The 12,638-nt window shown below is 33.8% G+C and overlaps 1 protein-coding gene across 2 annotated transcripts in view; it reads right to left on the reverse strand.

Moving 5' to 3' along the window:
• Window positions 1-12,638, reverse strand: part of TMPRSS11A (transmembrane serine protease 11A) — a 75,716-nt gene that overhangs the window by 25,314 nt on the left and 37,764 nt on the right. The window contains exons 5-6 of one of the 2 annotated variants that reach the window (XM_074274089.1): window positions 12,095-12,255; window positions 4,079-4,117 (exon numbers count right to left, since the gene is read on the reverse strand). In XM_074274089.1, coding sequence (XP_074130190.1) covers window positions 4,079-4,117; window positions 12,095-12,255 — 200 coding nt within the window. The remainder of the gene's footprint in view (window positions 1-4,078; window positions 4,118-12,094; window positions 12,256-12,638) is intronic. The other variant, XM_074274090.1, reaches the window with a different exon arrangement.

Below are 12,638 nucleotides of genomic sequence, written 5' to 3' on the forward strand. Positions count from 1 at the left end.
AATATAGTATACTTTGTTTTCTCATGATCATCAGTGGTGTTAGAGTATACAAATAATTGGCTAATATAATACAATGCTAATTCAAGAAACACTTATTGAGCATCGATATTGGAGATGCAAGATAAAAAACAAATAAAAAATAGTTCCTTTTTAAAGAAATTAACATCCTACTTGGAAGTATATAAACAAATCAATTCAAGATAAGTAAGGGAAATAGAGGAAACTGAAAACTGTAAATATCAGGAAAGACTTCTTTGGTTAAACCTTGAAAGGAGCTTAGAATTCTGTAGACTTAGGTGGGGGGAAATGCAATTGAATTATAAGGAATAGCCTGGTAAAAGGAACAGAGATAGGAAATGGAATATTGAATTTGGGTAATACTAAGTCCTAGTGTAGAGAGAATATAGAAAATATGAGGAGAATAGTTCAAAGTCTGAAAAGTTTGGCTAAAATCAGGTTATAAAGGACTGAGGACTTTGTATTTAATACTATAAACAATAGTAGAACATTAAAGATTCTTCAGGTGGAGAGGAATGTAGTCAGAAGTTTAATTTTAAAAAGATTATTTTGTCAATTGTGGATCATGGAATGGAAATGGGAGAGATTCAAAGCAGGGAGATCAACCAATAGACTATTTTACAATAATCCATCAGGAGATGGTGAGCTCCTGAACTAAGGTGATGGCTAGGTGAATTTATAGAAAAGTGCAGAAGAAATATGGATATGATTGGATTTAGATAATCAGAGAAAGGGAAGAATTGAGGATTGCTAAAATTTCAAAGGAAGTAGAAGAAAGATGAGTAAACCTTTTTCATTACTTAATTTGTAGCATTAATATCTGTCCATCCTACATGCACAGATCTAATTGTATAATTTAGTCAGTTCCACTCAAATTTCTCACTGTGGTTTGGTATTAACTTCTGCTGCTAAAAATTATTGAACTAGAATGAGAATTCTTGAGGCCCGTGGGTGGTACTATAGAGTTATTATGTAGGTATTAGGAGTACTTGAGTTCAAATTTGACCTGATACACTTATTAGCAAAATCACTTAACCTTTATCTCCCTCAGTTTACTCAGTTGTAAAGTGGGGATAAAGATATCATTACAGGATTGTTGTGAGGATTAAAGGAGATATTTGTAAAACTTTTAGCTTAATAAATGCTTATTCTCTTCCTTCCCTCCTTCCTTACATGTCTCTTTTCTTCCCTTCTCCAAACCTTCAATCCCTCCTCCATTCCTTCCTCCTTTCCATTCTTTCTTCTTGTGCTTCTTGCTACCTTCCTTTTTTCCTTCTCTCCCTCCTTCCTATTTCCTTCCCTTTTTTATTTATTTCCTCCTTTTGACTTTCTCTCTTTTCTACTTTCTTTCCTTTCTTCTTACTACCTTCATTCTTCTCTCTATACTTCTTTCCTTCCATTCTTTCTTTCCTCCTTCTTTCCCTATCTTCCCTTCTTCCTATTTCTCTCCCTCCTACTTTTCTTACCTTCTACCTTTCCTCCTTCCTTTTTTCTCTTTCTTTTCCTTCTTTCTTCCCTTCTTCCTACTTCCCTCTTTCCTTCTGCCTTTTTTTTTCATTTTCTCCTTCTTACCTTCCCTTTTTTGACTTTCCTTTCTTCCTCCCCACCTTCTCTCTTTCCTTTCTTCCTTGTCTCCCTCCTTTCTTTTTTCCCTTCCTTCATTTCTTTTTTCCTCCTTTCTTTTCTTTCTTTGCTTAGCTCCTTTCTTTCCTTCCTTTTCTCCTTCTTTCCCCCCATTTATTACTACCTCTAGTTTTACTCCTTTTTCTCCCTCTTTCTTTTCATCCTTCATTTATTTTCTTCCTTCTTCCTTTGGTCACTTTTTATTTTCATCCTTCTGCTTTCCAATTGTGTTCCTTTTTTCTTCTTCCATTCTTCCCTTCTTTTTTGTTCTTCTATGCTCCCTCCTCCTTCCTCCACTCCTTCCTTCCTTTCCTTCTTCCCTCACTCCCCCCTTCCTTCCTTCCTCTCTCTCCCTCCCTCCCTCCTTCCTTCCTCTCTCTCCCTCCCTCCCTCCTTCCTTCCTCTCTCTCCTTCCTTCCTTCATCTCTCTCCTTCCTTCCTTCCTTCCTTCCTTCCTTCCTTCCTTCCTTCCTTCCTTCCTTCCTTCCTTCCTTCCTTCCTTCCTTCCTTCCTTCCTTCCTTCCTTCCTTCCTTCCTTCCTTCCTTCCTTCCTTCCTTCTTTCCTTCCTTCCTTCCTCCTTTCCTTCTTTCTTCCTTGCCTTCTTATGCAAGATCACTAGTCTCACTTTTTCCTCTGGGGTCATCTGAGACCAGTGGCAAGATATGGATTAGGATGATGAAAATGACCTCAGATGCAATGGGATTCCTTAACCTCTTTAAGTTAAGTTCTTTTCTAGGTCTCAATTTGACTGAGGCATTGCACATTCAGTGATTAAGGCTAGGTAAGAAATGAGACAGTGAGTGGCCCCTTTTTAGTTAAAAATTGACAGCAACAATATTATAAATCAATTAAATATCCATTCCAGATTTTTAGTAGTACTATCTAAAGTGTTATAGATAATTACAAATAGAATCATATAATAAAGCAAAAATAGCAGTCAAGTATAGAACAAGTGTATTGTAAGCCTGAAATTATATTTGATTAAGCAAAGTCTTCTAAGGACAGTCTATAAGGAGGATAGAAAACAGAAAAAAAAATGTTGACAATTTACAGAAACTATTTCAATAAACTCTTTTCTTCATCAAAGGTAGGACCTTAATATCACAATAGAAATGGCTAAAAAGAACAAATAGGAGAAAAGTAGATAGGTCGGACTGGGTGTGTATAAAAAGAGATCTATGTTGGAGAAGACACAATTGAGAAGGCGTTAAGAGACATATATAAGTTATCTCAGGGAGAGGAAGAAATCAACATCAAGAAAAAATCTTATTAATGGCAAAGAAAGGTAACCATGAAAATACAAAAAATTACTTTTCTAGCAAGAGAAACTTTTTTTCAGTTTTATTTATATATGAATTGAGAGATTTTAAATAAGGGTTTTTGTAGGGAACAAGAAGACTTTCACAAACAATATTCTACAATGGACCATATCTTGACAACCTTAAAATTGAAAGTTGTTGAAAATATGACAGGCCATTGGAGTTTATTATTTATTGATTACAAAACAAAACAAAACAACAAATTATAGACTTGTTTGTAGAAAAATGTCTCCCATTTCTATATCAAGATCATTCAAGATTCCTTGGAAAAAATAGAGCCTGTACTTATATCTCATAGAATCATTCAGGCAAATCTCACTGTTCTGGAGAGAGGCTCTATTCCTTCACTGCTTTAGTGATAAAACAATTTTGATCAAGCATCCTTATTATGTGCATTAGAGACAAATAAAATATTTAATGTTCTTGCCATGAGTTTGAGTTGATTAGGACATGGTACTGATGAAGCAAATATACTGGGTGCAGATCCTGAATAGAGTAGTTAGACTTATCTAAGTAAGTAACCTTAGCTATTTGAGTAAACTGGTCAATGTGAACCATTTGTCCAAGAATGACTAGACAAAGGCAATGATGATTTAATGTGGAAGAAATATATAGTTACATTTTATTTGTGGATGAAGGGCAGCCTATTACCTAAGGGATTGAAGTCAGCTATTAGTACAATGACTAGTTTCTGAGTCCCACTTCAGCTGCCTTTTAAATACATTATTCCTCAGCACAAAACATACATTGTTAGTTTTCATATGCACATATTTCCCATAGACAAGACAAATTTTCAATACTTCTTTAATATGATCTGAGTATATTTTGTGACTGAAAAAGATCAGCTTTAAAATTCACTTTTTATTCAGCTTCAGCTTTTTACAAGACTTTAATGCATGTCTGTAATAGATAGATTTAAGGGTTTATTTTCTTTCAGAGAACACATGATTTTATCTTTTTTAATCCCAGTGCTTAGCATAAAGTGCCATAATAAATGTTTAATGACTGCCTGACATGTATTTGTAGAGGGGAAATGATGATACTCCATTTTGAAAGAGTTTCCTTTTTTATGCAATGGAAACCCTACTAATTATTTAAATAAAGTTCTTAGACTTACATGATTGGACAGTTAGCTTGCCCGATGTTGAACTCATAGCTGGAAGAAAAAGTGAAATAGCAAGATTTGAAATTATTTGGATCTTTCTCTCTGGCAAATATTATAGAATTCTGACCATATATGAATTTTGGTTATACTATCATAATTTCAATTAAATGTTTGAAAGAAAAGAGACTAATCAGATAAAGTGATTATATGGTATAAAGAACAATGTGTTCAGCATTTTCAGTAAAACTGTGAAATGAGTCAGACAAGACTGACATGCTTTAATTTGCTGAAGTCAATCACCTTGATGGAACTATGATTTCATTAATGTAGATATAACTTGTCTACAACTTCTTCTAATATGCAAATGTTTTCTGAGCATTCACATAAATTCTTCAGAGAATGTACTAAATATATTGGGTTATGGATATCTATTTCAGGATCTTTTAACCTTGATATATGATCTGGCTTTTTCCCAGGGTCTTCATTTTCTTGTGATATCTTTTATATAACTTCTTAAATTCAATTCATTTTAAGTACAGTAAAGTACTAGAGCATATTGATACTGCATTCCTCCATGGCCTTTTGAGTTATTTATAATTTTAATTCTTTCTATATCATAATGTATATCATGATGTTCCATGAGTCACGTGAACTGACACTTTTTGTTGGAAGTCTTTATTGATGCTTTCTCTCTCTTCCAAACCTGGTTTAAAGCCTATAAATGAGAAACTAGAATAAGGAGCCCGGATCAAGGCTCTGAACCTATAGATTCCTTCAGTTAGCTGAAAGGGGCTAAGGCCCAAGACAAATAGCAATATACCAGAGCTCCTACACTTGTATCCTCATTACTCTCCAAAATAAAATAGCATCGGGAGCTCCAAATACTCAGATTAGGGCTAAGCAGTGATCATATTTCATCCTAAATTAAACTCCTGTATGGAGAAAATTTGCAGGTTCTTAGTCTTGATCATTTGTAAGATACTGTACTCAACTCCTGGAGAAAGCAATAGAAGGACCCCAGACAAAACAAATTAGGATCAAACTAAGCCCAGAATTCCCTACAGAAATGCACAAGACCTGTCCCTAACACCAAGCCACAGTGGTCCTCAGACTTTTTAAATAGCGGGCCAGTTCACTGTCCCTCAGACTGTGGGAGGGCGGGACTATAGTAAAAACAAAATCTCACACTCTGTTTCTGCCCCTCAGCCCATTTGCCATAACCTGGTGGGCCTCATAAAAGTCCTCAGTGGGGCCGCATCTGGCCCGGGGGGCTGTAGTTTGAGAACCCCTGCTTAAGAGTAAAGAATTAATAAACAACAACATCATGATATTCACATCATGAAAAATATTATAATAATTAAGATGTCAAACTCAGAAGAAAAAAATCATTCCAAAACATCCATAAACAAAGGCTTAAGGAAAAATATAGCTTGGACTCAAAGTTAAATAGAATTCCTGGAAGAAATTAATCAAGTTTTTAAAGAGTTAAAATTATTCTATAACTGAAATGCTAACAAAAAGAATTGGAGAAGAAATGAAAGCCTCAATGGATTGACTTGGAAGAAGAAATAAAGTACTTAAAAATTATCATAGACTAAATAGAAATTAATGAGTATGAAACAATAAGAAGTATTCAAATCAAAATACTGAAAAAATAGAAAGCATAGATATTTCATATCAAAACATCTAATACGGAAATAGAGCAAGAAAAAAATTTCAGAATCATTGGACTATCTGAAAGCCATAATGACAACAACAAAAAGCCTAAACACTAATAATAATAATAATAATGAAGTCCTCAATACACCCCCTTTTAGAACCAGATAAATCTAAACAAAAAACAAGTTAAAGACCCATAAAATTTTAGAAAAGTTCTAGATAATAGATTTCTATTGATTATTGAGTGAAGACAGAAGGGAGTATACATTTTTTTTTCCCTTTGCATGGAACATTTACAAGAATTCTACATGTATAAGGTGTACAATCTTCACAAAGAAATGCAAAAAAGTAGAAATATTAAACATATCCTTTAGTGACTGTGATGCAATAAAATCACAGTCAATTAGAAAAGATTAAAAACTAGCTAGATTAAATGACAAACCCAAAGAATCATTGAGTCAAAAAACAAATCACAAAAAATTAGGTAATTTCATTAATGCTAATAAAAACAATCATTCCAATACTTTTTGGAACATAGTCAAAATAGTACTTATATTAAGTTTATATAATCACCATAAAAGAAAGGACAAATGAATAAATTCAACATGAAATTTTAAAGAAAACTATAGATTAATATGCCTAATATACATTGACACAAAATTTTAAATAAAATATTAGTGAAGAGACTACAGCAATGTGTCACAATTATTAAATACAATGACCAACAAGTTGGATTTATACCAGGAAAGTAGGATTAATTCAATATTAAAGAAACTATTCAAATAGATTATATTGACTATAAGAACAAGAAAAAACCAATATTAATAGACAGAAAAATTATTGAAAATATACAACACTTCTGCTGGTAAAAACACTAGAAAACATAGGAGGAAGTAGTTGTCTTTGTGGTTTCTATTCAATCATTTTTCACTTATGTTCTACTCTTTTTGACCCCACTTGACATTTTCTTGACAAAGATATTGGTTTGGCAAAGTCTTTGCCATTTCCTTCTCCAGCTCATTTTACAGATGAGGAAACTGAAACAAACAGGGTAAAGTGACTTATCCAGGGTCACACAACAACTAAGTGTCTGAGACCATAGATTCTTTCTGACTCCAGTCCCAGAACTATATTTACTATGCTACCTACCTACCCTTGAAATAAATAGACCTTTATCCAATAAGGTAAATAACATTTATTTAAAATTAAAACCCACCAAAATAAAAACTCTAATTAAGCACCAAAGTAGAAGTTCTGAAAAGCAAATAAAGGGGAAAAAAAAGAAGAAAGAGAAAACAAAACAAAACAAAACAAAAAACACCAAGAAAACATTCTAACAGAGGAATTCTTTTTGGACCAGGTTGGAGCAGAGAAACAAAGACATGATGAAAAAATGAACTCATGACTTCACAGTTCTGCCTATAGCTTTAGTATATTGGCTTCCAATAACAATTCACTTATTTGTCTTGTTAGCTAGATAATCCTTTCAATATCACTTGGTAAGGATGAACAAATGCCTTTTCTACCAGAGCCCAAAGGACTAATGGTGCTTCTAAAGTCAACATTTTGCTTGGCTAGTTTCACTGTAGATCTGTCGAACAGAAAAATGGCAAAAACAACATGGTAGACACTCATAATTTGTTATTGTCTCAGAGAAATAATAATTATTCTAGTTAGTAGTCAAACCTACATTGGATGATGTTGCACTTGTCCTGGCTTTTCACTCTGTCCAATTATTGTTATTTACTAGATTAGAATGGAAAGAAAGCATTACTGTCCACCACTGAAAATTACCCCTTTGAGTTTGGAAGTCAATAGCTTTTTTCTCAAGGTTTTATTTGATTAAGTCATTTACTAACTTAAATGGAAGTTCCTAAGAGTTGGTATTATCATGCACAGAACAACCTGTTACAGGCCTTACTTTTGTAGTTCTTATAGGAAATTTTAAGCCTATTTTGGGTTCCCTGACAGTTTTAGACCATGTAAGAATTTTAAAAGCTGTCTTAGACTGTTGAGGAAGATATTTTCTCTCAAGGGAAGAGGTTTTTAACAGTTAAAAGGCATTTTGAAATAATATTTATCCATTCTTCATTCAAACTGCCTTATTCTTAGATTTTTGTCTTTGTATGTAAAGCATCAGTCTGATATATGGGGAACAGCAATGTTCTAGCAAGGAAGTAAGACCTGGGTTATCTTGCCTCTAACACTTTTCAGTTATATGAGTATGAGAAAGTCATTCACTCTTTTTAAGTCTCAGTTTCTTCATTTGGAGAATAAAACCTATATATATATATACATACATATATGTATATATATATATATATAACTAATAATACATATATATACATAATTATATTATGTATATTATATATATATGCCACTTACCTCATAGGGTCGTTGTAAAGGTTAAATGAGACTGTATATATATACATATATGCATATACATATATATATATATATATGTAAAGTGTTTTACAGACCAGAAAATGTTAACATAAATGTCAGTGATTATAATAATTATTCACATAAGGAACTTTTTTTTCTTTTTCTTAGAGGGAGACACTGTTTTATGTTTTGGTTAAAAAGCACAAATCAGGGCAGGGGAAGGACTGAATTCTGTTGAGTTAGTCTCCAGTTATTGATGCCCTTCATTTACATAAATAATTTTAGACTGCAATGATTCTAATCCTAAGGAACAATTTACAGAATAGTAATAGTTTGTAGTTATGTAGCACCTATGTCTCAAAAGTATTTTCTACATTCTTTTGAATCTTCATATTAATTAATTATCTTCCTTTTACAGATGATAAAATAGAAGTTGAGAAAGGTCAAATGATATTGGGTGATTCCCTCAATAAGTCATGACAGAACAAAATCGTCTAGATTTCAGGTTATTTCTCCATTTGTTAGACTATATATTCTAGGACAGGAATATAAGTATTAGCTCAGCAACCTATGTCCTAACAGAAGTGCAAGTCAGGTAATGGGGCTGAAGGAAATCAGACTACGTGCTTGAATTTACTTTATATATCATTTCCAGTAACCTGGTCTTTTAAATTCATAAGGAATTAATGCTCTTCATCGGCTACCTCCAGCTAAAGTTTTCCCTTGAGACTTGTTAGCAGTAAACTTTTATTAAACAACAACTATGTGCTAGCCATTATACTAGGTTGTAGAACTAAAAAGATAAAAAAGAAATTACTCCTACCTTACAGTGTCTTATAACATATTGTTTGGCTAAGGAGTAAAGGACAAAATGAGAGTCAGTAAGTACAAAATATAGACAAGGTAGATCCAGAGTAATTTCCAGGGGAAGTTCATTGGTAAACTGAGTAGGTAACAAGGCAGCCTTTCCATAGGAAGTACCATCTAAGCTGAACTCTGGAGGGAAGGAAGGATTCTATAAGGCAGAAATTAAAAGAAAGTAGAAAAAAGGAATGGGGAGAAGTTGTTCAAAGGCAAGGAGAATGGAGATGGAATATGAAAACATGCTGATTTGTCTGGACTATAGAATGTGCTGGGGAGGAAGTGTTCATCATGGGATAGAGATTATCCCTTAGAAGCAAAAAACTGGGAAAACATTTTTACAGTCAAAGGTTCTGATGAAAGCCTCATTTTCAAAATATATAGAGAATTTATTCTAATTTATAAGAAATCAAGCCATTCTTCAATTGATAAATGGACAAAGGATATGAACAGATAATTTTTAGATGAAGAAATGGAAATTATTTCTAGCCATATAAAAAGATGTTCCAAGTCATTATTGATCAGAGAAATGCAAATTAAGATAACTCTGAAATACTACAACATACCTGTCAGATTGTCTAAGATGACAGGAAAAGATAATGCAGAATGTTGGAGGGGATGTGGGAAAATTGGGGCACTGATACATTGTTGGTAGAGTTGTGAATGCATCCAATCATTCTGGAGAGCAATTTGGAACTATGCTCAAAAAGCTATAAAACTGTGCATATCTTTTGATCCAACAGTGTTACTGCTGGGCTTATATCCCAAAGAGATCTTAAAGAAGGGAAAGGAACCTGTATGTGCCAAAATGTTTGTTTCAGCCCTCTTTGTAGTGGTTAGAAACTGGAAACTGAGTGGATGCCCATCAATTGGAAAATGGCGATAAATTGTGGTATATGAATGTTATGGAATATTATTGTTCTGTGAGAAATGACCAGCAGGATGATTTCAGAAAGGCCAGGAGAGATTTACATGAGTGAAATGAGTGAAATGAGCAGGACCAGGAGATCATTATACACTTCAACAACAATACTGTATGATGATCAATTCTGATGGATGTAGCTCTCTTCAACAATGAGATGAACCAAATCAGTTCCATTTGTTCAATAATGAAGAGAACCAGAAACACCCAGCAAAAGAACTCTGGGAAATGAGTGTGGACCACAACATAGCATTTCTAATCCTTCTGTTTTTGTCTGCCTGCATTTTTGTTTTCCTTTTCAGATTATTTTTATCTTATTTCTAAGTCTGATTTTTCTTGTGCAGCAAAATAACTATATGGACATGCATACATATATTATCTTTAACATAGACTTTAACATATTTAATATATTGGTCTACTTGCCATTTGGGGGAAGGGGTGGGGAGAAGGAAGGGAAAAAGTTGGAACAAAGGGTTTTGCAATTGTCAATGCTGAAAAATTACCCATGCATATGTCTTGTAAATAAAAAGCTATAATAATAATAATAATAATAAAAGAGATTATCCCTTGTTCACTGAGACTGTTCCAGGGAAGTACAAGTTCTGACTGGTGCTATCAAACTATAGAATCCCTAAGTATGAGGTATAATCACCAGTCCTCTCTTATAATGACAAATATACTACTTCAGGAGGGCCTTCCTAGCTAAGTTCAGAGTGCCTCTTCACAAGGGCACCTTGAATAATGAAAAATGTTACAGCTCTAGTAGATCATCTATTTAGTTAGAGAGGGATTGCAATCTTCATTAATGGAAAGAGCACCATTGCTCATGAAACTGGAGGTGCTTTAGGTACTGGTAATTCCACAACCCATGACATCCATGCAGCGTGGCCATTATCTGGTAGTTCTCACAATGTCTTTTGGAATTGGCTTCCTAAGGCAACAGAAAGTCTACAATGCACTTTTCACATTCTTTCCTTTTTTTTTCTTTGATTAGGACAACATAATTTTAATAATTTTTTAAAATTAAAATTAAACATGATAATTTTTAAGGTTAGTGCTCTGTAAAACCTATTTAGAAAGATCTAGTGATCACCAAAGAGTTAATATAACTCCCAAAGTACAAGGAGGTAGCTATCTGTTAGAACTTGCTTTTGCTATTCATGTTTTCATCCCTTTGGGGAAAATAGTATATATAACATCCTACCAATTCTTTAAACAAAAGAGTTTTTTGACTATGTTCCAGATTCTACTAAAAATGCAGAAGTTGCAAAACACCATAGGTTTTTTCAGTTGCTTAGTCACAGAGACAACAGCTAGGACAGCCTAGCTAGTACTTCTTATTGATAAACATTTACTTCCACTATTTTGGAATGTGTACCATTAATTGCTTCATTCAGCAGAAAATAAAAGCTACTCCATAACCTAACTAAGATTTACTAAGATTTCATTTTTTAAAAAGTAACAACTTGAACATACACAGATAAAGGAAAATATTGAATGCTATTTATCTTATCTATCATCAATCTATTTGTCTGTTTATCTATCTATATCTCTACCTACCTATTTCTTTCCTTCCTTCCCTCCCTCCCTCCTTCCCTCCCTCCCTCCTCCCTCCCTCCCTCCCTCCCTCCCTCCCTCCCTCCCTCCCTTCCTTCCTTCCTTCCTTCCTTCCTTCCTTCCTTCCTTCCTTCCTTCCTTCCTTCCTTCGTTCCTTCCTTCCTTCCTTCCTTCCTTCCTTCCTTCCTTCCTTCCTTCCTTCCTTCCTCCCTCCCTCCCTCCCTCCCTCCCTCCCTCCCTCCCTCCCTCCCTCCCTCCCTCCCTTCCTTCCTTCCTTCCTTCCTTCCTTCCTTCCTTCCTTCCTTCCTTCCTTCCTTCCTTCCTTCCTTCCTTCCTTCCTTCCTTCCTTCCTTCCTTCCTTCCTTCCTTCCTTCTTGCCTGCCTGCCTTTATTTATCTATTGTTTTATGTACCTACTTATTTGCTCATTTATTAAGATGTTTTTTTGCTTGCTATGTCATTTTGGCCACATATTTATTAGTTTCTTATTTCTTCTCTTCCTTTTTCTTTATTTATTCATTGTCATCCATTATTCATTTATTTATTTGGTGGAAGAATGACATATATATATATGTATATATATATTATTTATAAGTAAATGCCTTAATACAAGAATTAATAATAATTGGAAAAATAAATACTCACCACTGAGCTGAAGGGATGAAGCATTTATCCTTAGAGCTCTTGTATTCCTTATTTTCTGATGTAAAATGTTATGAATTTTTTTCTCTCTTATTTCCCTTCTCTCATTGGAAGGAAACTGAAACACCATCACAACATCTGCTTTCACACCATCTGTGTCTGGCCTGCAAAACACAAAAAGACAGAGGGAGATACCATGGAAGAAAAATTACTAGAATGGGAATCAGACAACTTGAGTTCAAGCCCCAGCTTGATGAACCTAACATGGATTCTCACTTTCTTCATTTGTAAAATATATATATATATATATTTAACAGCATGATTTTGAGGCTATTTTGAGGCTATCTTTAGTGCTAAAATTTTATGCTCTTAAATACTTAGATTATTTTCTGATTTTAAAACCCTTTATGTTCATTTTATACAGTTATATGTTAATTTTTATTTTGCCTTTCTCTCTCTATAATTTCCTTATTTTCTTCCTACTAAATTGCAAACTTCTTGAGGTAGGAGAACATGTCATATTTATCATTGTAGCTCCATCAGCAGG

The sequence above is a fragment of the Sminthopsis crassicaudata genome, chromosome 6 (assembly GCF_048593235.1).
Source record: "Sminthopsis crassicaudata isolate SCR6 chromosome 6, ASM4859323v1, whole genome shotgun sequence".
In the NCBI taxonomy this organism is placed as follows: domain Eukaryota; kingdom Metazoa; phylum Chordata; class Mammalia; order Dasyuromorphia; family Dasyuridae; genus Sminthopsis; species Sminthopsis crassicaudata.